Here is a 27,833-nt window from a genome sequence, read left to right on the forward strand (position 1 = left end):
CTATTAAGATTGTACAAACTCTTTGATTCCCCAGTTTCTCCAACTAGTCCTTGAAGTGTCAATTGAAACAACAATAATCTCAGAATAACATTCAATTATTTGCTACAACTCATGTTGCCTCCTAGTTGACTATTAAGATTGCACAAACTCTTTGACTCCACAGTTTCTCCCCATTTCCCCTTAAAGTGTCAATCAAAACAACAATAATCTCAGAATAACATTCAATTATTTGCTACAACTACTCATGTTGCCTCCTAGTTGACTATTAAGATTGTACAAACTCTTTGATTCCCCAGTTTCTCCAACTAGTCCTGAAGTGTCAATTGAAACAACAATAATCTCAGAATAACATTCAATTACTTGTTACAACTCATGTTGCCTCATAGTTGATTATTAGGAAGATGCAAACTTTTTGACTCTCCAGTTTTGCCCACTTGTCTTTTAAAGCGTTCATTAAAACAACAATAATCTCAGAAACAACAGATCATTGAATTATTTGCTAAAACTCATGTTGTCTCCTAGTTGATTATTAAACAGGTATACACACTCATTGCCATTCTAGTTTTGCCTTATTTGTCTTTAAATTGTTTATTGAAACAAAAAAACACCCAGAAACAACTAAAATGTCAGAATCATCAGAAATAACGAAAATCTCAGAAACAACTGAACTAAATTCATCCACAATTCGTAGTAGCAATCCTCGTAATCCTAGTGCTTAGAAAGGGATACCTGATGGCTCCCTCTCTAGTTACAAAAGACTCACCCACTAAGATTCAAAAGATATCACTAAAACAAGCATTTATAGCAGACGAGCCGACATAGTACAATGTGGCAGTACTAACAAAACGTATCCTATACTTGAGGCGAACGTGACTCCAGGAGTCAAATCTGCTCTCAGATATCAGGCCTTAATGAGGAAGGTGAACTTGAACCAAAACTCAATATTCACATTGAATCGACCCTTCCAATCATAGCTATGTTATCACTGAACAATGATAGATGTCCGGAAAATCCAGTTTCCTTCATAATCCTTCCATCGTGAAAAATAAATTTCAAACAAAGAATAACTGTGTTCGAAAATATATGCATACACTGCAAATTGATTTTATTACGGTACTGAGGTAACTACATTTAAAACAATGCTGTGCCATTAATTAATCTGCCATAGATGAATAAAGTGATTAATTTATTATTATGTTTATTAGAAAATCCTAATAACTTTGGAGTACCTTTGAGTAAAACAGAGAATTAAGATACCTCGCCAAATTTCAAAAACAGAGAACATAATTTTGATTGGAGAACTCTGGTACAAAGTTCCATTTATACTTAGCCATGAAACGTATAAAAGTGTGAACAACTGTCGCCATGTAGTAGTAGTAGTAGTAAGTATGTAGTTCTGCACGTAAAGTGTGAAATCCCTGAGTGTGGGAAAACGGCATCACTTGATTTGTCTGCAACACATCAATTATTGTTATTAATAATAAACACTTAGTATTACTTAGACTTTACCATTATATAACATGTCAATACGATCAGCAATTAAATAGTCATGAAACTTTTTACAAAGTATGCATAGTTTGAACAAAGTACGAGCTTCCTTATTGCTTCCTCCTGAAGGCTATGTTGATTTGTCTGCAACACATCAATTATTGTTATTAATAATAAACACTTAGTATTACTTAGACTTTACCATTATATAACATGTCAATACGATCAGCAATTAAATAGTCATGAAACTTTTTACAAAGTATGCATAGTTTGAACAAAGTACGAGCTTCCTTATTGCTTCCTCCTGAAGGCTATGTTATTCAACAGGAAAGAGGATTGAAGAAAACAGTGAGAGATTACTAATTAATTGAGGATACGTTTGAGAGTTATTGTGTACAATATTAGGACCATAGAATTGCTTCACTTTCCATTATTTTTTATTTACTTCATATTCAAATATTGCGAAAGCACATAATTCTTAGATTACACGTGATATACTCCGATAAATATCATTTAGCGTCCTTTTTGTGCTTGGTGCTTAAAGTTTATTGGAATAAATTATACCTCATAACCTCATTTAAAGCTACAAAAGTGCGTTCTGTTTAGAACAGTAAAATAATTCATCGTCAGTAACATCACTCTTCCATTCCTTTCAAAATGCAATTTAGTCTTTTATGAATTTGTAAAAAATTGTTTAATGGAAAATAGTGCATAATATGCTAGAATTACTGTCATCATTTAACCATGAACTTAAAAACATCTTTCAAACACCTTTATTCATTTTGGGAAAAATATGTTTTGTAATAATAAATATTTATTTAATCGAAAATGTAAGTTTAATTTGCAACATATAAGTATATGCTTAAGTTATCCTTAATCTTCATACCAAAATCATACTTTCCGTTTTAAGAACATGTTCTTTAAACTATATTTTTACCCAAATTCGAATTTAGCATACGAGTAACTTTTGAGTGGGAATGTTTACTCATATGCGGTTCGCGCTATTTTTAAACATACATTAGCTATAAATAACTAAATTTCAATAACATTAAAATATTTATTTTCGAACAAAATTGAGAAACTAAGCTTCTATAATTGGGGGCGTCTATCAAAGTAATACTGCATAATTAAGAAAACTTCATAGGAAATCTATCTACATTCCGGCCGCGACTGCAGAGACGTTGAAATGTACAAGGGTCCAAGACAAAATGAAATCCAAACGGAAGAAATATATATTCAATGATAATCATTAGATGTTCAACACAAGGAGATTTAGTGCAGAATATAATTGTAGACTTTGCGCAGATCGCTAAGTTTTAGCTGAATAAGCTTATTACTTTTAGCGAAATGCTTCTTTATCAAAACAAAACATGACCCCGGAAGGGACGCACGACACACATACAATTTATCGTTTTACATTTTTATTGGAATGAAAGATGTATAATTATATAAAACATTATTTTTCTTTAATTACACAGGCATTTTAGTAAATATTTTACTTGAATTCATATTAACTTAGATATATTAGTTTCCATTGAATAAAATGTACTTAATAATTATAAAATAATTTTTAAGATAAATTAAAAATTAGTATTTTATAACCAACTAACTGGTTAATAGATTGAGAATATCTGCCTAAGCAACACATGTGAGTTTTAGTAATCAGCTGTTTTAAACTAAATAAAAACATTCTCGTATATAACCTTGGACCGCTTAGAACCCTATAGTCGGATCAATGTTAAATCCACAAAATCATATCTGCAGTTTAAGATCTTTCGGTTGATGCTAATTATGTATAAAATAATACATAGTTTTAGATACTTACCCAAATCACCATACAAAAATCAAGAAATTGAATGAATTATTAGATCATTTTATTGTTTTGGAAAAACATAGGCATTAGTATTAGAAGCAAACACATATTTTTAATGATTTTGGAATGCTATAAGTATTATTAACCTGTATTGAAATTTCTGTTTTGTTTTATTGAGATTCCTCAAACAATAAATCACTCATTAATTCTATAAGACAAAGTTTCAGTTATATCTGAGATTTTCAGTTTTGTATTGTTTTATAAGACACGTTATGATTAAGAATAGTTTAAATCTTCATTTCTAACGTCTCCTGGTCTACGTAAATATGTGCTTTGTCGCGTAAACAATTGTATAAATCTGATAATGTACCATAGTACAATTTGTATGGAGTATTGTTAGCGAAAGTAGACCTGCTTCTCTTATACTTAGTGAAATCATAAACATGTACACAAACGTGTGCGGGAACGCCAGGTGAGGCGGGTACGGGTAGCGGGTAGCGGGTACAGAACGGGGGTACAAGGGTACAGCCGCTGAACCCACGTCGGCCTTGTTACATCGACTCGAGGTGCAATATTTCAGTCGAGTATGCAACTGATAAAGTGTGCATTTGCTTTGTGTTTATTTATTGAGGAGATAGCATCTACACGTAGCTCTGGCGTCCGGCTAAACGGAATGTATTAGCGGGAGTCTAGTGCGTTCCGTCTCCACTCTTCTCCTTTTGTTACTCACTAGCCGTTACCCGCGGCTTCACCCGCACCCAGTAGATATCGTGTGTAGTAGGAACCACCAAAGATGTCCTAAAACATCCACAGGACGATGTCCGTGGTAGTGGAAGGACTTCCGTGTTCACGATCCATACCGGTTTACTGCACTATGCAGGATACTCCTTTGTCATTTTTTATGCCATCAGAAGAAGATAATTACGAATATAAAAACACTTTTCCCACAATGCGTGAGTCTAATCCTTTGAGCCAGTTCAAATTTTTAAGGTTCCCCTTATTTTTAACGTTTTATCTCATCCTACTAAAGTTCAGTTTATCCGGAATTATTCTCATGAACAAGGTAATATTTATGATTTTTAGTTACTTACATTTTGAATACATCTAGTTTTTATTATCGTTTGGAGCTGGGTTTAAAAATATATTAGTCTCCGCCGTTTGAAATAATTTAAAGCTTGTATCATTTGAATATTCAATATAATGTTCAACTTTTTTATTTGACTTTTTACAGTACTTGATCTTGGTTTTTTATATGATTTACATATTTATCTATTTTTATTGAAGGCAACGTTACAAATACAAAGATTTTTATTTTATTGCCTTCTCTTGTTCTGTTCTAGACAATTATCACTATATTTCTTGATAACTTCACCAGTGTTCATTTGGCGTGAGTCAATTGGATATCTAATGCGTTTTCCCAGTATTTTGAGCAGCAGTCTCCACCTTCACGACTTCTCCCGCTAATTCATACCTTAATGCGTTCATTGGTGTTATTTTTTTCAGCAGGGTAAAGGTGACTGTCGCTCCGATAAAACTAATTTTGTTTCTCGTTGTGCCGTAAGTATCTGGACAAAATAATGATTTCCTCGTAAAAAGAGTAATTTATAATTTAACCACTTGTGTACCACTTACAGTGTTGCAATTTGATTCTACGTCACGTGATTTTTTCAAAAAGTACCTTCCATTGAAAACCTAGAACAGTACAACACAATAAGAACCGTGATGTGTTGGAACCAATGTAAAATCGTTCTCTAACTAACCGTTCATTGTAAATATGAATAATCTAGTAATAGGCATAAGACTACAATGATTTTTAGAATTTTGTCAAATACAGATCTGTTTTAGGTTAATAAATATATAATTTGTGCACAATATTTGGATATACTTGTGGATATTTACTTTTATACAACTTGCAGTCTCCTTTAAAAATGTTCAGTTTTTATGTTATGTAACTTACACCGTCATTAAATAAGTTATAAATGTTTATCATTTAATTAGTAAAAATAATAAACTTTAATTTACTACGAAAGAATAACATTTCAGTAATTTAAAACTATCAGAAAATATTGCTAAAGACATTGTTTTTCGCTTTGACATCATTTAGTTATTTAAATCCATCAATTTATTTAACTTATATCCATTTCATTTAAGTACTAACTCGGTGCATTTTTGCATTTGTGATAATCCAAAGTGACAAATCGGCTGTACTTATTTAAGTATCACATCGACGTATATTAAATAGTAAACATTTTAGAATATTTCTTTTCCACGCTACAGTTCACCGACCGACTCGCTCATAAACTCATGTGGTTCAATCGCATTTAAAAAAACATTGATATTAAACTTCGCTCACTTTCTATGAAGTATTCATGACAATTTAATAGTATAGCTCTAACGTTTATGTACCGATTTTTAAAACCCGATAACGGAATGACAAACGAGTACATTATTGTTTTTAATATTACATATGCATATTTATAGCACCGCTGGATTTAAAATATGCATTTTTATTAAATTACCACTTTATTTTTCTAGAATAATTTTAATTAAAACTATGATTTTATTGACAGTTTTGTATATTTCAATTATGGTTATTAGTTTTTAGTAAAATTTACAACAAATTTCCATAAACTATGAATCGAATTATATTTTTTTTAAATATTAGTGCAGTATGACTGATTGCTTTATTTAGGTATTATTTTAAATATTTAAAATTAATTTCTTAAATTACAATAATATGTCTATCAATATTAGATGTCAAATAGTACTATTTAACATCCTATAAATTAAGATTTAATGAATTTAAAATTATTATCATATCTAATTCAAAATAACTTTACTGAATTTAAATGACATTTTAAAAATATGATCCGAAATTAAGTACTGTTAACGACAAAAAGTGTAATAGCAGTTAATACTTAAAAGCTTACCTTTGAGAGAGATACCTATAGAGATGAAGGGTCCCGTATGTCTGGGAACGAGCAGTTCTCGCGTCTGACGCTAGGGCGCGCTGATAACAGAAAAGTTCACCCTTTCATTCCATCCCTCGTTGTAGTTGGAGTCTTCTCCGCTAGGTATCAGGAGTGGTCAGGCAAGAAGTGCGCGGAGCAGACGCGCATGAAGATTAAATCTGTTTCAAAATAAAATAAAATTTATAGAATGTGGGGGAGAGATAATTACAGAAAACTCTGCAATATGGATTATTTTGTCTTTCTATTCCTCTCCAAAATATAATTCACCGATCTCTGTAAGAACCTTACATCCGCATAAAATATAATGTAGATAAATTTATACGTAGGTTGTACGTTTTTGAAGTGTAAAAAATATATTTTACAAAACACAATATTTGTTTTACTTTATTTCTTTGTTTTATGCGTTCATTTTCAGCTCGGTAAATTCTACATTGTTGTAATATATATAGTTTTAACACGAAAATTGTTTTTATCTATTCGGTTGATGATCAATCGTAGTATAGTAGGAACAACAGTAGATCTTTACAGTAGATAATGTTTCCTTTCTCTAAATGATATGAACATCACTCTTTAGTTAGTTAGTGCAATGCTTTATATTAAAATTTTAAATTCCCACAGTTTAATGCATATTTTTCTAGCAATGTGTAATTTGTGTGCTGTATACAAATATAAGTTAGGTACGGGACATATTTTAGCTACAATTTTGATATTTGAGGAATTTCGTTTTTAAAAGTGAGTGTTATTTACTTTGCTTTGCCATCAGGTGCATTAGTACAACTTAATTCCTAAATTTGAAAAAATATCTAAAATTTCTGACAGAACAATAAATTATCATATTACTGAAAACGTTTCTTATTGTATCTGAAATATTTACACTTATATATTTTCCTTGTGAACACGAAACTATGAGCTGTCAAGTGAAAACCTTGAGGAAGCACTTAAGAAATAAATAAGAAATGCGCAAGTGGAGTGAAGTGGAGTGGTGTCCACAAGATATGCACCGGCCGCCGGTCACGCGGGGGCGGGGAGGAATAAAAATTGCAGCGAGGGGGAAGGGTCGAGCCTCTTTTTCATTACGGTTTTTAACCCTTAGATTCTCCCTTCCATATAATACACGACTTTTCTCCGTTGCAGGGGCCGGGTAGAGGGGTGGAAAGACGGAGAAATAGAGGGGGAAAATCTTACGGTGCGTCGTGGAGGGGAGAGACGCCGGCGCAGAAAATTGTAAGGAAAATATCGTGAGCACGGTGTGGGTGGAGGGGATAAGAGAGAACGAGAGGGGTTTTTCTAAGAGAGAGCGAGAGAGAAAGAACGGACGGAGAAGGGCTGATCGTCTCCCCGTCTCTTTCACAAGTTTCCTTCCCCTCGGGTGGAAGGCAAGACGCCGCCACGACGCTCAGCTCAGTCACCGCCGCGACGCGACTAGGCGCGCTGCTCCTTCCCCGCGCCTCACGCCTCACGTCTTCGGCTTCTTTACACCCCCAATTTTTATCATGTGGCGAATTTTTTTCCCGCGCACTTTCTTCAAACGTCTCCTCTTATAAGTCCGCCTGATACTAGCGGCGCTCAGTCGTGCGCTGTCTCCCGCCGGGCGTGTCTCAAGGTACTTCCCTAAGACGCTCAGGCATCTTCAAGATCGGGACTTAGAACATTTTACTACCAAGCATAAATTGGAACATAAATTTCTTAAAATTATTTTTAAATTTCTTCCGCTTATACACAAAACTTTAAAATTTATTTTCAAATTATTAATCGATTTATAATAAATTATTTTATTTTGATGTATTATGTCACTATGGCTAGTTACAATACCTCGACATAATGGATAGTTTTGTTTTTGATTATATAGTACAGTAGTATAAAATGGTATATATTTAAATACAGATTTAACTGAAAATCTAATTCGTATTCAATTTGTTTTCAGAAAAGAAAACTTGGTGCTGATCGACCGAAAGAGAGGACGGTGAGTGCTATAGTTCCCTGGGCGGCCGGCAGAGACTCTGATCACGTGGTAGGACTGTGTTAGTGCGTACAGAGAGGACAATCCCTTCACTAAGTGTTCCTCAACTTCTTTCCGCTGTTCTACCGACTTTAATGTTCCTATAAAGACTGTGTTTCGGTCACAGAAAAAAGTACAAATCTAGAGGGTTAGCCCCCTGCATTTTGCCCGCCAGAGACCAGGACGATATCCACCACGATATCCACACCGCTCGACCTCAGAGCCTCCCCCGGCGAAGGCCCCGGAGAGGACAGCCCCATGTCGGCCGACATCCAACAGCCGGTGCTCATCCAGAGGCCAGTCTTCAAGATGAATCCTGCGGCCGACTTCTGGCACCAGGCGAGAGGTCCGCCGCCCATCTCGCCCACGGACAGCCTCAACAGTAACAACAACAACAACAACAACACGAGCAGTAACAACAACAATTCGATATCCACGCCGCCACCCATGCAACCGCAATCGCTGTTGCAGCACGCACAACAGCAGATGCAACAACACCAACAGCATCAGCAGCAGATGCACCACCAGCAACAGCAACAGTCGCAGCAGCAACAACAGGCTCAACAGCAGCCCCAACAACCGCAACAACCACAACTCCAGTCTCCCAACGAGGGCCACAGCACGCCCAACAACAGCTCGACTGCCCCCGCCGGGCCTGGCACGCCGGAGCCGCCCTCTGACGGCCTGCACTCGCCCGTAGGTGGACCGTCCAACGCCCTCGCGCTGGTGGGCGACAACAAGATGATGAACGATAAATTAGTCAACGAATTTCAGGTAACAAATCATTTTCTGATATTAATTTAAGGCGATCCTTCCACTTCTAGAGACATTTTTAACCGGACAAAATTAATCATAAATGAAAAACCTTTAACTCTAAACATAATACTACATAAATATAACAACAGTACGGTATATCATATGAAGAAATCATCCTCACAAATTTGTGGGTTACATAATATTAACCGTTTGAACCAACATTTGCAGTTAACGTAATACGTACTGAGAATTATCGATACATTATTGAGGCTTGTCATATAAATCATAAAATAGCTTATCGATCATTTTTAACTATCTATAAAAAAATACCTACTTGCCATTCATAACATAAACAAATTTTATGGTCAGAAATTCATAAAAATTGTGTTTTCGCTCGTAAACACATACATCGTTTATACCTTGAATTTAAGTGATATTTTACTTTGGGCATTGCCTGTTTTGAAGTAATAAATTGTTTATTATATTTATTAAGTACTTCAAGCGAGTTATTTTTCGGTTATTCCGTTTTAAAATACACTTACCAATACATGTATCCACTTGCTATTATATATATATATTTACGATTAGAAATTTAACATTTTAAAAATAATATAAAACCAAAATTTATTTCTTTAATTCCCCTCAGTTTTCTGTAAATAAGGTGTTACGAGGTAAAAACTTTACGCTGCGCTCCGATGCGCATTCCTCCAGTTTGCGTTACTAAACTATTTGTCGTTAATAAATTATATATAACAAATTACGTTTTTACATTTTTAGCAATATAATAAGTTATAATAAAATTTATTTTATCTTTTTAAATATATTATTGTAATACGTTTGATATTTGTCAATTTTCTTTTGTAGATGTTAAATTAAGATTAAATTGTCAGTAAATAATTAAGAAATGTGGCATCGGTTTTTTATTCAATTTTTCAAATGATTGCACTGTTGTGTTTAGATTACTACGATTAAATTACTTTACATATATTTTTATTCATTCTCCTGGTACTAACATATTTTATGAGGAATTTATTTTAAGTCCTGATATCCTAAAATGTATGTAATATTTTGCTTAATAATTGTAATTGAATAGCCATACATTAATTAATAATTTGCATATTTATGTTGGTTTGATTTTTGCAAATAACTCGTTCATCTGCAATTTACTCCTGAATTCGCGTGCGGAATGTTAAAAAGTTAAGAAAGGAAAGAAACTACTAAAACACAAACTGTTTTACAAATAACAAAATTATTGCGTATATATAAATATGTACTAAAATAATATTGTTCAGTTATAACTGACAAGGGCCGGCATACTAACACAGAAGCGAGCCTAAGAATTAATTTATGCCGCGGCCGAGGGCTGCCGTCCCGCTATCGAGGGATGCCGGGCCCGCTTCGTCCCGCGCGCAACCCTTCAGCATAACAAACAAATTATAAACCGGCTCTAATATTATTTCAATTTACAACTATTTAATAATGTAATCTTGTGAAATTAATATTATTTCGCTTATGTAATAATATAAATGAGCTTATTATAAAACGTGAAATTGACATTTGTTTTTATTGATTGTACAACGCGCTATATTATATTTAATATGTTTGCTACATAGTTAGTGAAATATGTGTTTTTTACAGTACAAGTGAAGTTTACATCATTTTAGTGGCGTGATAATATTACAATTATAATTTCAATACATAAATATTGTATTTTATTATTATCTTGTGTGTGGATTAATTGTGTCCCCGTGTATGAAGCATATTAGTTTAAAAAATACGAAGTGTAATTCATTTCAGAGAACTTCGAGCTGCAAGAAAGTCTGAATGGTTATTAAACCAATATTGACTTTAATTATATATGGACTTATATTTTGTTATATTAGTGTTTCCTTTTTCCAAACATTTTAAATTTAAATAATGTATGGACAGAAGATTTAAGAGTGCAACTTACACAGTTACTTATTATTTTACCGCCTTACTAAAAGTCTCCCAGAGTCTGCAGCTACAACTAATTTAAAATACTTTAATCTAAAACCTATAAAGTTGAATATTGTTTCATCAGATGAACTCATTCTGTTTATTAATATCAGACTCCAAATACAAATTTTTTATTTGCAAAATTGATAATATCTCAATTTGTGTTTGGTTGTTATGTTGATTCAATTTAAAGAATTGTATATTATTTAGAAACATTTTTGCAAAACTGGGCAACAGTGAATTGCACAAAATAAGATAGTATTTAAAAGTTTTTGACGTAAAAAATAAGAAACTTACATTCGCAGCTACACAACATACATGCGGATTTCTTACACGTGGAATACAAACCCTAACAATAAATAATTTATACTTATGCATAATAACTGATGATATCCTAAACATTTTTTAATATCAAATTAGAATATTTTTATTATCGTTTTCAAAAATAACTAAATTTAAACATACTTGAATAGTTTTTACGAAGTTTTATGTATTTTTATTTTATTTTGATAAGCAAAACTGTACATTTTAAGACACCATAATTTTTTTTAAATTCCTATAATTCAACAAAATGCAAGTTTATTTTGTATCATAAACCTTAAAGAAAATCTCTAATGTCTGATGTTAAAGTTCTCTAGCGTTTTACTTTCGCATTAGATCGGAGCTTAAATTTTCCATCGTTGAGTTTAGCATATATCCATACAAATATAGCATCCATACTTGAAGAAATGTCATATAATTCCATTATAATGTAGATATGAGTACGAACTTGCTTCTTAACGTATACAACTTATTTTTAAACTATACAAGGGTCTTATGTGGAAGTTTAATCAGTGTTATTTATAGATATACAGTACAACGTTTTTATGAATAATAATTTGATCCTGACATGTATAATCTGACAAAAATGACATGGTCTTAACCTGTTTATAATTTTTTATACTATTTATTTATACAAGTAAAGTATCCTAGATAAAATATTTGAGTTTTCATTAATTTGTACCAGTGCATACATTTTTATTTTGTTTATTAAATTACCAGCTAATATTCTAAGTCTTTTACAAGAACCTTGTCAAGTTAAACTAAAATAATGTATACGAAAATATAAATAATTTAAAGTTTAAGAGCTATAATGCGCATTAAAATTTGATGAATTTAGAAGTTTCAAAACTATTCAAATTGCCCCTGTCCTAAAGTATAAAGTTCAACTGTATTACTTTATTTTAGTGTTTAATACTCACATTCAATAATGAATGAGTTGGCCGTAAATATTCCATAACAAATTAAAGGTAAGATTAATATGTGATGTTGTGCAATATTCACAATAAAATACTTCGTTATTCACCAAACCTACAATTATTTTTGTATAGGAAACAATTTAAAGTTTTCATATATTTTTTACCTGGTCATATGTAAAATATAGGAACACAAATGTATTGCCGGTTCAGACCATCGCTGGTCAAAAAAATGTAACGCAATTTATCCAATGATGCCTTACTATTATAAACTGTAATGGAGAAATAATTTTAAATTTAAATTTTATAATATTTTTATAAACTTTTATAAACTTTAAACATGAATGTTTCACAGTGCCTACTTCATTCAACCAGTAAGCAATTGTTTCAACCCTGTCCTGGTTCTATTATTAAAAGCTTCAAGAAATAAAATAAACGTTTTTCTGAACTGACAGTAACCACACGTGCCAATAATAATTTTTAATAAAATAGTTGTGTTGGCGAGATATATTTTTGTGTTGGTCTATGAGGGAGGGAAGGGCTCTGCTGTGCGCAGACTCCCCTGTGTGCGCGCACCATCCCTCTCCTAGCGCGCACTCATCATGCTATAACTTACACTGCATGACAACAGATATAATTTTAATATGTTTTCGTGTTAACCATATATTTGTCTTTCTCTTCAATTGCAAGAAATGGCCATTCTGACTTTTTCCTAAATTTAGGAAGGGTATAAGTCTTGATCCTTCAAAAATATGTTTTTGCTCCAGACTGGTTTATCTTCATTATTAAAATGTATTCTTTTTCTGTTTTATTTCAATTCTAACTGTGCTATATTGACAAATTTACTAAATTTTATTCCTTTTGTAATATGAGATCAGTTATTTTACAAACATTTCATTCCTTTTGTCGTGTTCGAATAGCTCCGTATTAATTTACTGTTTGTACTATGTTTGTAAATGCCAAGAGTAAATTAAAATTATATAATATGGTTGTCTATACGACTAATATATAAAAAATACATTAACTATACAAAATTGTTTATATATGTTTATCAATATACAAACAATGACTACTATGAGTTTTATTAAGTTTCCTTTGAATGTGACCATTGCTATGGGGCAATGATTGACATAAAAGGAAACCTTGATATTTTTTGACAAGACCAAAATCTATCTTACTTAAAATAGATTAAAAAAACGGATTGCAGATTTCGATCCGGTAAAATCGGTGAAAATGCATAGCACTATCATCCAAACCTGCAAGACAGAGATTTGTTGGTAAAGCAGATGAATAGAATATAGAATACTGGCGCATCATCCAAGCTGGCAAGGCATAATTTTCAGTTGAGCCACTACACAGTCATTACGATCATCCAAGCTGGCAAGGCGAAATTTCCAGTTGAGCCGGTATATAGAAATTGTTGCAACATCCAAGCTGGCAAGGCGAAATTTCCAGTTGAGCCGCTATGTAGAAATTGTCGCATTATCCAAGCTGGCAAGGCGAAATTTCCAGTTGAGCCCGCTATATAGAAATTGTCGCATTATCCAAGCTGGCAAGGCGAAATTTCCAGTTGAGCCCCTATATAGAAATTGTCGCATCATCCAAGCTGGCAAGGCGAAATTTCCAGTTGAGCCCCTATATAGAAATTGTCGCATCATCCAAGCTGGCAAGGCAAAATTTCCAGTTGAGCCCCTATATAGAACTTGTCGCATCATCCAAGCTGGCAAGGCGAAATACCCGGTACATGTGAAATACTAGCTTGAGACTATTAAGAGAAGGATCATTGCAAACACTGGTTTTAGTACACTGTGATAACCTTGCCTTTTCTGATAAGCTGCTTCTATCTATAGTTTTTGTGATAATGCATGCGAACTGAGAGCAAGACTTTGTAGTTTTAAAAATTCTATATTTTGACAACATGAGGAGTGTTAGCAAAAATCAGCTATTACTACAATAAACACAAATGGCAAAAAATTAAATGTCCTAAATTGTCATTGTGTAGCTTTTATGTTTTCTGGATAATATTGTTTTGTTACTAAAATAACACCTAAACCCTTGTTTATAATATTCAAGTACAAGAAAAGCTTAAAACCAAGGCTAAAACATTTTTCAACACAAAAGTAATATAAAAATAATATTTTTGGTTAGAAAATAAGATGATAAATTTACTCTTGCCAAAGTTCATTTCAATTTTAACTAGAAATTGTAATTTCATGTATATTATTGTAATATTTCTGTTCGTATAAGTTTATGTTACCTCTTATTTTTAAGCATTTCAGTTTAACATCAGGATTTAAATAAATTTGCCACCTTTTTAATTTATTTATTGCAGACATTTTTATATGATAATACTTGAATTCTAAATATATATATATATATATATATATATATATATATATATATTGTTTTATATTGTTTTATTGTTTTAATAGATTCATCATTAAATGAAATGTAATATTAAGATACGTGACTTCTGGTGTCACCCAACCTGGATTGGATTTTAATATAAAATTAATCAAACCAATTAAGACTCTTTTAGAATATTTTATTTCGGTCATTTTATTTATAACCCAGAAAACATGTTTTTACTGCATCTCATTCACAAATCTAATACAAATAAAACATTCACTGATTTCAACAGTAAATCCTTGTGTTCATCTTCGTTGTAGAATTGAGAATCCAACATTTTATCTTAAACCCTCGTGACGTTGGAAATACACTGGTTTTGCTTGCAAACTTGTCCTTACAAACCCAATGCTACAACCGCATTATATCGACTTTATTATATCGACTTTGCCTCACGAGACTGACTCATTGATAATCATGAGGCTGCCTCATGATCACCGGTTCTGCCTGCACATCTGGGTGTCCCACCAACCTCATGGTACGCGAATTTCACCGGCTTTGATAGATATATGTCTCTATACCCGCCACCAGTTCTGCAGCCCTTGCAGCACCCTCATGGTGGCACCCGTATTTCATCAATTTTGCTACAACCCTCTGTCCACCATCATGGTGGCATATGAAATTCTCAGATTTCGCTACGACCGACTGCAGTCTTGTCACACTCATTGTGATTCCAGGAATTCTCTGGTTTCGTCTGGTATATTCTGCCAAACCAACCTCATAAGTACATAACTAGACAAATCGTCGGTATCATATTTACAGTAATCCAACACCACACAATTCTACAATTAACGTGTCAATTGAAAAGGGCGACATTAAAGCTTAATCTTATTTTATACAACTATGGAAAAGAAGGTTTATCAAACAATTATCATGCGTCGTTAACTTGATAACGGCACTGCTTATTACAATTTGAGTGTAAAATTTTGCTACTCATGCGAACAACATTTTGAGAGAAATCTTACCTCTTCTAAACAGGGTCATATTTATTTAGAAAGGTGAGCAAAATGTACAGAATTTATTAATATGGACCTGTTTAAGGAGTTAGTGGATGCACACCATTTCCAGAACATAAAAGCATGGCCAGTAGCTACAGCTTTTTAAATAGGAAAGGCTCTAGGAGTTTCTAAATTATTGTGTATGGAAAAATTTCTCCCAAAAATTGTCTTATTTTATAATTTTGGACCCGTATGGGACCTCAAGAGGTTATAATCTCCTTTGTAAACTCCCTCCCCCCCCCACTACTTAGCCTCACCACCGACATGACATTCCTACTGCCATTAAGTATATAATCATATTTTCTTATCTTATTCAAAATGATCGAGTAGGCTATCTGTTTGTAAATTAGGTGAAGCAAAATGTTTGTAATTACCTGTTTCTTTTTTAGGTTTTCTTAACTTAACTTTTCGTTACTTCTTAATGGAGATAGACTTAATATTTAAAACAGGTAAAAAAGCAGTAAAAAGTAAAATCACTCTGACGGCGGAAGTCAGAGATGTCCGAAGAATAAACTCGGTGAGCGACACAATTAAGACACGAGGGTCTGCAAATATTTGCTGTTTTTTGTCGGCCGATGTTGTGAATGGTGTTCGTTAAAAATGCTGAAGCGTGCCGAGAAATTAGCTCGGTGAGCGAGCCGCCCCCCTCCCCCTCACCGTTGACACATCACTCTTGGCGCCGTTTAACGCCGTTTTTTCACCTCGCCAGAGAGGTTTTAAAGCCGACCAGCTCATACACGTTTACCCTCAATCTGTTCCCACGACCCAACTTTTAATTGACTTAATTTTTATTCCCCTACACCGTGTTTATTAACTCCCAATGATCTCCCGCACAAACTGTAGCTCTTGAGTTTGATTTCTCGAATAATATTGCAAACAGAATTTACTTTTAAATTACTTATAAAGTTTGAATTTATTCGGTAGCACACAATTTATTTATACAAGATTTAATAACGAAAGGAAATAACGAATTTTTCTCGCTTTATATGGGTAGTCACGGTAGTCTATTGATCTTTTATAGAATAAAGTAGACCTTGTCAAGGTAACAAAAATGAAAGTTTTGTAAATGCAAAACATATTACAATTATTGTTAGATCGTTTTACTTTACTTCTGGGGATTAAGAAAGTTTCCGAACAGTTTTTGCACAAAATCAGTCGTCTTATTGATCAATAATATTAATACCTTAAAGCAAAATGGAATATTCCAAATTTTGGCACTTTGTATTGCGTTACCACTACTCTTTCTGTACTACCTTAGCAAAGGAGTAAAAAAGGAAAGTTTTTGCAATTGTAGTATTTGATACGTCGGCATAGTAACACCGAAAGTTCGATCAGTGATCGACAGAGTTGGTGTCGGCAAGTTTGACCCTACACGGTACAGAGAGGAAGCAGGGTGGAGGTAGGGGTTGCACATGTGATGTTTGGTCATTTAGTTCGCCATCATAGAGAGGGGTGTTGAGGTCTAGGCATCCAATCTGCGATCAATACAGTGATCAACACTTTACTCTGCCCTCTCTCTCTCCCTTCTGTGTTCCGATCACATGACTTTGGTCTTCTGACCCCAAATGTAAATTAATTGGCCCGGAACATAATATTGAAACAGGCGACCTGTGAGTAACAAAACTATTCTCACTTTTACTGGAAAACATGCTTCTCGAATCTACTAATTTAAAACTGTTGTCATGTGAGGAAAGCTTTGTAACAAACACCCTTCGAATAACCAGTTTGTCCTCAGTTTTCCAATGCTCTGGAATGTAGGACTTGCCTTTCATAGGATGGTCACAATATTTAATTGCTAGGCGTGTTTTCTATGCCTACATAAATATCGGTCTTTGGAAACACTCATAAAGCTACACTTACATCCGTATCATGACTGGTGATTGTTTGACAATTCTGATCCCAATTTTCCAAAACGTTGATCATAAAACTGTCAGCACATCAAAGTATGATCGTACTTGATCTCTTCACACCCCCCCCCCTCCAGCACAGCCTGTCCAGCTCTCATTTACCTGCTACGATGTAAGTGTTTCCGACAATGGTGATTGGTTTCAGAGTATCGCCCTTACACTGGCTGCCATTGTCACAGCTTAACTCACACGAACATTCTGGTCTGCCTTCGTTTTCCTCTATTACTTCCTGTATAAAAACAAATTTGGGTTCATAAACCCATTTGTTTTTAATTAAGTCTTCATATCAAATATCAATAATTAATGGATATTTGCTCCATGCATACCCAAGTTTCTCATTCCAGCTCGGTAAAGGGCATTTATTCATAAACGTAGGACTATAAACATGACCGGAATACTGTTACTACATGAAAGTATTCCTATATTTTAATTATTTCCATCAGGCAGTTGTTATACTGATTTCCATCGACTTTCAACATTTCCGAAGTAAAGCAGGTAAAGATGTAAAGAATGTCTTATTTCACTATACGAAGTTAGGACTACGAAACCCTCTCTGACAATTAACAAGGGTGACTTCCATCGTACCCGCTACACTGCCCCATTGAAAAAAGATACTGCCATTGACACATAATTCATTTCTTTAAATGCGTTTTTCATTTATGAAAAAATAACCCAAACCTTGGTAACAATTTTTGGACACAAATGCACACAGTGAATATACATAAGAGCTATAATATAAGTTGATGGTCCACCATGCGTGAATATTAGAAATGATTATAAGTAATATTATCCGTTTTGTTTCTGGATATGTTAAGTATGTGGTCTGAGGGTAGCGCGTGCGCCCCGCCCCTTGCGCCTCCCCCTGGCGGCGTAGCGGCGTCAGTCCCAGCTAGGCGTCCGTCCCCGGCCCCCGCGGCCGCTGCTCTTTCCCACACAACCCACGATCATATTCCTGTCTACAACATTACACAATCGTCCTAACTGCAGAAAAATGTGGGTCTCAGTTTGGTACTAAGACATCTATCTGATCCAGCAACGTAGTATATATACCTGGACCCCTTACATGGTTTAAATGTAAATCCAATAAATCTAAAAATTAAATAGAATTATCTTTCATTATAAGAATAAATAATTAAAATTGTTACATCAAAAGAAATATAATGGGTTAAAATCCCCTATATATTTAAATGTTTATCAACATTATTACTACAATGTTAATGTATTGTGCAATAAAGGTTTTAAGTTGATTTAAAATGCCATAAAAATGAGATAGTTTTACTCATATAGCATGTATTCAAATTTGGTGCATTTTTTTTAAAATGAGTAATAAAACTGTATCAGCTACGTAGCAAATGCTCAATGGAACCAATAATGAGGGAAATTCATAGCCCACCTGACTATATTTAAAAATAATAAAAGTTTATAAATAAAAACTTTAAACTTTAAACAAATTTTAACTTGCATCTATAACTGTTTCTTTCGTAATTTATTTATTGGTATTTTTTATGTTTATCTATAACAAACAATAGAGCTTAATTACTATATAAGAACTTTTCTCGTTGCATTTACAACGGTCTTATTGCATGTAAAGACTATGGACTATGGTCGTGTCAGGGCTTTTAAAGACTATAAATAAATTTGATTTTAAAATTTGTGTTTAAGGCAATCTACGTTTTCAAAGCGTTAATACCGAGATGTAAAAGTATAAATACATATTATTTGTGCTATTTAAACTACATTTAGAGAGAACGAGGAGTTACTGATATTTATTGAGAGTAAAATCTTGTTTGCGGTAAATCATAGCTTATTGTTGAAGAAACAAAGAAGAAAGTATTGGAACTGGACCGTGACTGTCTACAATGTCCTGGCAATGCCAGTCCGTCACGCTAGTCGATCTGTCTATTGTGCGGAGTATGGAGTATGTAGGCTGTAAGGAGTATGTGTGGAGTATGCAGGCTGATATTAGCATGAGACTGTAGGACAATATGGTGTATCCATAGAGAAAGTGGAGTATGCAGGCTGTAAGGAGTATGTGACTACCGTGTAAGATGTGTGGAGTATGCAGGCTGATACAGTATTAGCATGAGACTGTAGGACAATATGGTGTATCCATAGAGAAAGTGGAGTATGACATTGTGTGTATTAACTATGTATGTTTACACACGCTGCCTGGACAGAACCGGCCCAACAGCGTGATCTCTGACCGCACCTTAGAAGAATGTTGGTCCACCCTCCAACGAGTGAGTCAATCTTGGAACCTTCTCAGTGGCGTAGAGTATCCTTCCATCCCATTATTATTCGCATGTCTTTGGCTTTTCATTCATGTTTTACATTTTTATTTTACATCGTTATATTTCATTTGCTAAGTTTTGTGTGTATCCAAATAATGTAACACAAGTGTGCATTTATTGTATGGTTTTATGGAAATTGCAATAAATATTTTACGACGCGTGTGCATGTACTTTGTGTTAACCCCGTATGTCATTAGTTCAATATTGATCCGTTAACACGTGTTTAAAATTTATTATGAAATGAGCTTTACTTCAATTCACTATTTTTAAGATTATTACGAAAAACTAACTGATATTTTAAAATTTTATACTAAAAACTCACGTCTTATCAACATTATACAATTGAAACATTGGCCTTTCTAAGCGATCATTCAGTAATGTGCTTAGGCAAATAAAAAAGTAAAATTGGATTAGTAAACATTAAGCATATAACGTTATACAACATTGCTACAACTCCACTTGTTTGGTTTTGAGTTTTGTGTTTGATGTTGTTTGTGTGCATGTTTTTTATACAAAGTTCGTGTGCACTTTTGTGATTCATATATAAAACCACATAAAAAAGTTAAAGATAAGTTTTGTTACGTATGTTGACCCATTCAAATTTCACAAGAAATGAAACTCCGGGGTGTATTTAAGAAAGAACTGAATTAAGGATCGTACTGTATTTCAGACACAAGGACCCGGTACGTTACAAGAGCTATCGCAATTAAGGAGGGATTTACTGCCCGATGTTCCCATGACGAATGGCTCGTTGCGCAAAAAGCGAAGACATGGGATCAGTTAGGGGAGACCGGTCCACCTGCAGTATTAGCATATTGCATCTGCGGCCAATGCTTCCTGCCTCCCACTAGCCGAGTACACGTACCGTCAATCCGCCTCAATATTGAGTTTGTGGTAACATCATCACTTATCTGACATCATGCTTGTGATCGGCAACTAAACGATTCCTTCTCTTAAGGTTAGAGCACCATATCTTATCTGACATCATGCTTGTGATCGGCAACTAAACGATTCCTTCTCTTAAGGTTAGAACATCACCTCTTATCTGACATCATGCTTGTGATCGGCAACTAAACGATTCCCTCTCTTAAGGTTAGAGCACCATATCTTATCTGACATCATGCTTGTGATCGGCAACTAAACGATTCCTTCTCTTAAGGTTAGAACACCATCTCTTATCTGACATCATGCTTGTGATCGGCAACTAAACGATTACCTCTCTTAAGGTTAGAACGCCATCTCTTATCTGACATCATGCTTGTGATCGGCAACTAAACGATTCCTTCTCTTAAGGTTAGAAAATCACCTCTTATCTGACATCATGCTTGTGATCGGCAACTAAACGATTCCTTCTCTTAAGGTTAGAACATCACCTCTTATCTGACATCATGCTTGTGATCGGCAACTAAACGATTCCCTCTCTTAAGGTTAGAATATCATCTCTTATCTGACATCATGCTTGTGATCGGCAACTAAACGATTCCTTCTCTTAAGGTTAGAGCATCACCTCTTATCTGACATCATGCTTGTGATCGGCAACTAAACGATTCCCTCTCTTAAGGTTAGAATATCATCTCTTATCTGACATCATGCTTGTGATCGGCAACTAAACGATTCCTTCTCTTAAGGTTAGAGCATCACCTCTTATCTGACATCATGCTTGTGATCGGCAACTAAACGATTCCTTCCCTTAAGGTTAGAAAATCACCTCTTATCTGACATTATGTTTTTGATCGGTATTTAATGATTCTTATCTTAGGTTTGTGATATAGGTACCTACTTCACATAGACTTCTATAATTGCACGCAAAGATATATAAGTTTAGGTATATTTAGTTTATAAAATCAGCCTAATGTCCTCGTGGTAGAATTTAAGGAACATGTCTCCATAATTTCATCAAAAATAAGCCAAACAACCCCCGGTCTATATATGTATAAACATATATATGCGGTCTTCGAGAGATTGAGTACATGTAGATCCCAAAAGAAATGAATTTATAGTACTTAATCAGTCAAAAACTATCTACTTACACCGACTGACTTACTTATCTATTGATTCATTAGACATTTCTAAATTTAATTGTTCCTATTTTAGCATCCTGGTAGACATTTTCCTATTTAGTATTATATTGTTAATTCACTATTATTGGTTAGTATAATATATTCTTCCATCTAGTATCTGTGATCATAGCCTACTATTATGCTATTCGTTTAGCAAGAATTGAGAACCTTTTTTAAATTATCAATACATAAACCCGATCCTTGGTCTGATTTATCATTGATTTCTGATTGATTTGTTAATGAACGGTAATGCAGTATTGCGCAATCGCCGGCTGCCTAAATGTTCCGGAAATGAATTTTCACACTTTTTTACATTGAAACGGGATATGAAGGGAGCCGAAGGTGAGGTGCGCCCCTTCGGTAATTGTGTGGCTCGGCCGCCACCTGAGACAAAAAACGGATGAGGCGTTTAAACAATTGAGAGTCTCCCAAGAGGATACCGTTTTGTTTTTTGCTCTAGGGATGATATGCATTTGATGAATACATTATTATTAGGGACGGTCCTTGTTTGTTTCCCACGGCGACCGTTGATGAGACATCCTTGCAGGAGCAGGACGATGGGATGTAAGGGGATGTTAAAGGACATTGCGATTTTAAAATAAAAATGTTTAACACATGTTATTGTTAAAATGTTATTGCTACTTAAAGCAGTTTTCCCACAATATTTCTGGGAGGAATAGCACTGATTCTACTAGAGCTACAATAATTTTACAGATGGAAATATTCCGGATACTGCTAATTAATTATAATTACCGTAACTGTCGAAAAAGGACACTTGGGACTTTATACGGTGTGAACTTTGAGGAGTTGTTAAACAGAAGATATAGCCAGAAAGTCAAATGTTGAAGACAGATAAATTAAAAGTCAAGAGTCACTTATATCGTTAAATATATCTGCACTTGAAACCTTTGTTACAAAGCCGTAACGATATGTGACGAACGATTGTTTTTCAAAAGATCATTTCACAGCTCTCAGCTCTCAGCACACACAGCGAAGTGATTCATGTGGATCTCAGCGAGTCACGTCGCGGCACCCGGAAGCTTGGTGTGCTCGAGATAACCCCTGATACTAGATATCTCAGTACTTAGCAGAGCACAGGCTCACCCAACACCACTTTGTACATCTTCTCTACATGCAACTGCCAACATATTTCTGCTAGTGATTTATTACAACTTCTCATCTTTTTGCTATAGACCATTTGTCTAACCTTGTGCACAGCTAGAATACAATACATAGGCTACTGTAACTCCTATGATGTGATAAGACTACATTACAACTGATACTAGATATCTCAGTACTTAGCAGAGCAGCTTGATGCTACTGGTGCAATTTGAGAATGGGTACAAAGTCTAAAAATACGCTACCTAACGATGCTTTGTATTTAAAGAAACGCGTACTAGTATCGTTAAACCTCTTATTAAAACGATTAGTGGCCTTAAATGTTTTATACACAGCAAAACGATATTTCTACTTCGGTAGATTCCCTACAGTTTTTATTTTTTTTTATTTTAGTGCATAATATCAAGAATTACTTTACGTCTAATCATTGTGGGAAAATATTATTCAGATCTCAAAAGTAGGCTTTCTCGGATTTTCTCAGACAACAAAGTTGGAAGCACATAGAAATCTTTAATGTTTCAGAATTTCGATGCTTTCTCTTTGTAACCGTATGAATCTATAGTAACCGGTTAATATTTACTCCTTCGCAAATTATGTTACATTAAAACAGCACCGGTATAACGTGTGGGCCTATACCACCGGCGACGCAGGCGTTCGTGGGACAGTTGAATATTGCCTGAGTTTCAGGTGAATTCTCAGCTCAATATGTGACGTAGTATTTGTGTTTCGAGTTACAATACAAGGTCAGAACAACTGTTATAACTGGAAGTGGAAACACTACCATTACACTGTGGTGTAATTACTACCATTACACTGTGGTGTAATTACTACCATTACACTGTGGTGTAATTACTACCATTACACTGTGGTGTAATGGTAGTAACTGCAGTGGGGCCGGAATGTTTACATTTTTGGCCAATCTCGAGTGGAGCCCTGTAATCTGGATCTACAATAGTTTTCAAAGTGTGCAGATGATTGTTTCCGTTACAAAATGGGCGGCGAAGGCGTTATGGAACCAAATTACCGATGTAATCGTGGCGGTCGTGATACAATTGTAAGTTAGTTCTATTGTGTTCTTTCCATTAAGTGGCCACGGTCGGTGGCAGGTATGCTGATGTCCGGGATAAACGCGACCCTGCGTGCACCACCCCATCCACCTCGCCTCCGACATAAATTCGGAATAACAGATAGCTAAACTTCAACTAAAACCGTAATAAAATGGGAACGAAATAAACGAGCATAATAATTATTGCCGTGACTTTTGTCTGACAGTTCATTCCGGGGAAATCGTAAACAGATCGGATATGTAGTCCTCGAAACCTTATTTGTGAACGTTTCTCTCGGCTTATAAGTTTGTTTACAGCTACTCCCTGCTCGAGCGATAAACTGTGCTTCGGATTTTACTTCGACAACGTAAACTCTTTCCCCTTATTCTGCAACGAACGTTTTTAAGAATATCCATCATTTACGTAATTTATTTCTTCATCATACGAAAATATAACAAGTTATTTATTTTAAAAAAATTATATTTTAAACGTTGGGCTCTAAACTTTAACATAAATTTCAATTAGAAGGATGGAGTTATGTTTAGAATTGGAGAATTCCATTCGCATTTTTAATTTTCTTCACATTTTCAATGAACATATCTGACTGGGAGTTTCTTAAACCGACTGTGGGATTGCAGGCAAAGCTATTAAAACATACTAAATTTACCTCCCTTGTATTCAAGCTCTTACATTTTCAATGAACATATCTGACTGGGAGTTCCTTAAACCGTCTGTGGGATTGCAGGCAAAGCTATTAAAACATACTAAATTTACCTCCCTTGTATTCAAGCTCTTACATTTTCAATGAACATATCTGACTGGGAGTTCCTTAAACCGTCTGTGGGATTGCAGGCAAAGCTATTAAAACATACTAAATTTACCTCCCTTGTATTCAAGCTCTTACATTTTCAATGAACATATCTGACTGGGAGTTCCTTAAACCGTCTGTGGGATTGCAGGCAAAGCTATTAAAACATACTAAATTTACCTCCCTTGTATTCAAGCTCTTACATTTTCAATGAACATATCTCACTGGGAGTTCCTTAAACCGTCTGTGGGATTGCAGGCAAAGCTATTAAACATACTAAATTTACCTACCTCCATTGTGTTCAAGCTCTTACATTGCAATTAAATCTGATGGTATTATGAAACCATCTTCTCCTCAACTCCGTCTGCTGAAAAATAATTATTAATACATTTTATTACTTATTTACTAGAATATTATTTAACAACACTGATTGAGTAAAAAATAGATCCTAGCAAGTTACGGGGCTACAAAAATCACCATTTTACTTATATTTTATTTTTATTTAGTTTATATGCATTATTAGATTTGTTGTTACTTCATACTGTGTAATTAGTCATTAATAATTCAGTCAGTGGAGTTAAGAAACTAATTTTCAGTCAGTACATAAGTCGTGGCAAAGGTGAACGACCAGTGTAGTAATCTTTATTCGGGTTAATTAAAAAAGTAAAATTTCTCATCAACACGTAAATTAAAAATGTTGTTTTTAGATATGCATAGTGAGGGGCGCACGAGTCGGTATATACTAGGGTGCAATTCATTTTTATCGGTTTCAACGAAGTGGAAGTTCTGGTATGGTATAATGTTATTTAATAAGTATTTATGTCGGTCAGGAATGTTTCACTGTTGTACATTGCCCATAAAGCATGGTTTATCGCACTACGTATAATATCAAACAAATTTACCGGAAATTGTGAAGAAATTTAGTAAAGTTTCAATCTTTGCATCTGCCATAGTATTAAAAATAAGCTAAAATACAAGTTTTGATATTAAGAAAACAGTGTTTCATAGCACCAGTATATTTAACAAAAGGGCAGGCAGAGTGGACACAGTGTACAATAAAAATGTCAACATACATCTATTCGAGTTTGCTCTTACTCTGGACAGTTAAACGACGACTGACTCGACCGTGAGTCAGGCAGGCGTCAGGCGCAAGGTGACGTCGGTCGGGCCGAGCTGGGAACCGCTTTCTGCTGTTCTGTGTTCTATTTTAGTCTATTTTGATTCTTGTTGCTCGTTGAACTCGGGTAACTTCTTGTTTAGAAGATTAAAGTCGAGTCACTTACCGTACTGAGAATGTTACGCGATCGGATGTCGGTGTGTAATCGTTTAAGAAATCTTGTTACAACTTATACTTTCAAAAAATAGACATTAAAGTATTTCACCTGCAAACAAATACCAAATGTTAGAAACCAGTAATGTGTAGTTTACATAGAGGATCCTGGAATTAAGTATTTGATGCGTCAACAGAAGTTTAGTAAGAGTGTAAAAATTCATATAATTTAAATTTCTCTTATAATTTAATATTCTTAAATAATGTAGTATAATATAATTTATTATTATATTCTTTTATAATTTTAATAACTTAAGTAGAGTAGAGTGTCGTGAGCCAAAATAGTTTCAATGTAACCATTGAATCCCTACATTTCCTGCATCATTGGATTTATATTAGTATTTTTAATGGAATTGGTTTAAAAAAAGAATAAAACTGGCACGAAGCTCGATATTTCCAAATATTTTCAAAGGCGCAATTAAAGTCTATATTTCTACCAAACGAAAGAAGCTAAAACTGTGCAGTAATGTGAAATTCTCGAGAAAAAAAATAGCAATACGGATTAGTATCCTTAACCAAATTATTGCCTAAAACCGTGTTTTGAGGCGTCATTTTTATTTTCCGTGGAAGTTAAGGAGAGAGTAATATTTAATGCTGATAAAAATGGCACAATGAGGAAAAGAACTCAACAAACTATTTTGGAGGAGTAATATTTGTATTTGATGATAGACAAACAAGTTTTTATTGGTGCCGTTAGTGTGCATCCTTTCAACCTCAACCTATACAAACACAACATAAAATGTTACACAAGCTAACTGTCAGTTACAACACGGGTTGCACAGTAATCCTGTCATGATACCCAACTGTCGTTAAGATATAGTGAGGCTATTGTCAGTTATTTAACCTTGAAGAGGTTCACTTATATGTAAACAACTTTCTGATGAATACTGAATTCGTACATTACTGATACGTAAACCTACTACTAACTCCATAGTAAGCGAGAGTAGAGTATGTTCAACTTTACCAGAGATCACCGAGACGCAGAAAGTGGAGAGCGACAGACAGAAGCTCCGACAACGACAACGCCACAATTGGGAGGGTATTGGCCTAGATCAGTCTTGGTCTTATCTCGACACCAAGAGCAACGCACGATAGCGTCTGTTTTTGTCGTGTTTGCGGTAGGTCGCGGTAGTGTCAAACACTACGCCATCTTGTCTTGCTGTAATACTATACGAGTATACCGGACTCCTCTCAGTCACCCGATATGTGTTCTTACGGCGTGTCGTAAATATATAGGTAAACACTCATTATTTACTAATACATATTTAATTTATATGTATATGAAAAGATTTGTATAAATTTTATTTCACCACCCTACGCAACATTAGTTTTGAAAACATTTTAATACATTTTACGAGATTTTTCTTTTCGTTTGAAGGCCATGTAAGTCTAATAATACTTATGTGATAATAGCACTATTGCAATCAAATATTATTTCAAATTTGAAATGCAATTGACGATTCAAAATATGTTTTCAGTATTTCGCTACTCAAGCTAAATACAATTTTCTGATTGTTGATTTAATAAATCATTTACTTCTCATACAGGATTTTTATAAAATATAAAAAATGGCATTATTACACAGTTCAGAGTTATGTATAGAAAATATTTCGAAAATAAAATGATAG

At 34.4% G+C, this 27,833-nt stretch overlaps 1 protein-coding gene and 1 long non-coding RNA gene across 8 annotated transcripts in view; one reads left to right on the plus strand and one right to left on the minus strand.

The window, feature by feature from the left end:
- Window positions 1-27,833, plus strand: part of LOC124361729 (zinc finger protein 37-like) — a 246,677-nt gene that overhangs the window by 146,992 nt on the left and 71,852 nt on the right. For 6 of the 7 annotated variants that reach the window (XM_046815676.1, XM_046815677.1, XM_046815675.1 and 3 more), the window contains exons 2-3: window positions 8,198-9,046; window positions 19,729-19,791. In XM_046815676.1, coding sequence (XP_046671632.1) covers window positions 8,531-9,046; window positions 19,729-19,791 — 579 coding nt within the window. In that variant the 5' untranslated portion in view covers window positions 8,198-8,530. The remainder of the gene's footprint in view (window positions 1-8,197; window positions 9,047-19,728; window positions 19,792-27,833) is intronic. The other variant, XM_046815680.1, reaches the window with a different exon arrangement.
- LOC124361730 lies at window positions 1,091-27,545 on the minus strand. Its single transcript, XR_006922391.1, has 3 exons — window positions 27,170-27,545; window positions 6,232-6,431; window positions 1,091-1,451 (listed from the first exon to the last, which is right to left on the minus strand). It is a non-coding gene; the product is annotated as an uncharacterized LOC124361730 (long non-coding RNA).

This window comes from Homalodisca vitripennis, chromosome 5 (assembly GCF_021130785.1).
Source record: "Homalodisca vitripennis isolate AUS2020 chromosome 5, UT_GWSS_2.1, whole genome shotgun sequence".
Classification (NCBI taxonomy): Eukaryota; Metazoa; Arthropoda; class Insecta; order Hemiptera; family Cicadellidae; genus Homalodisca; species Homalodisca vitripennis.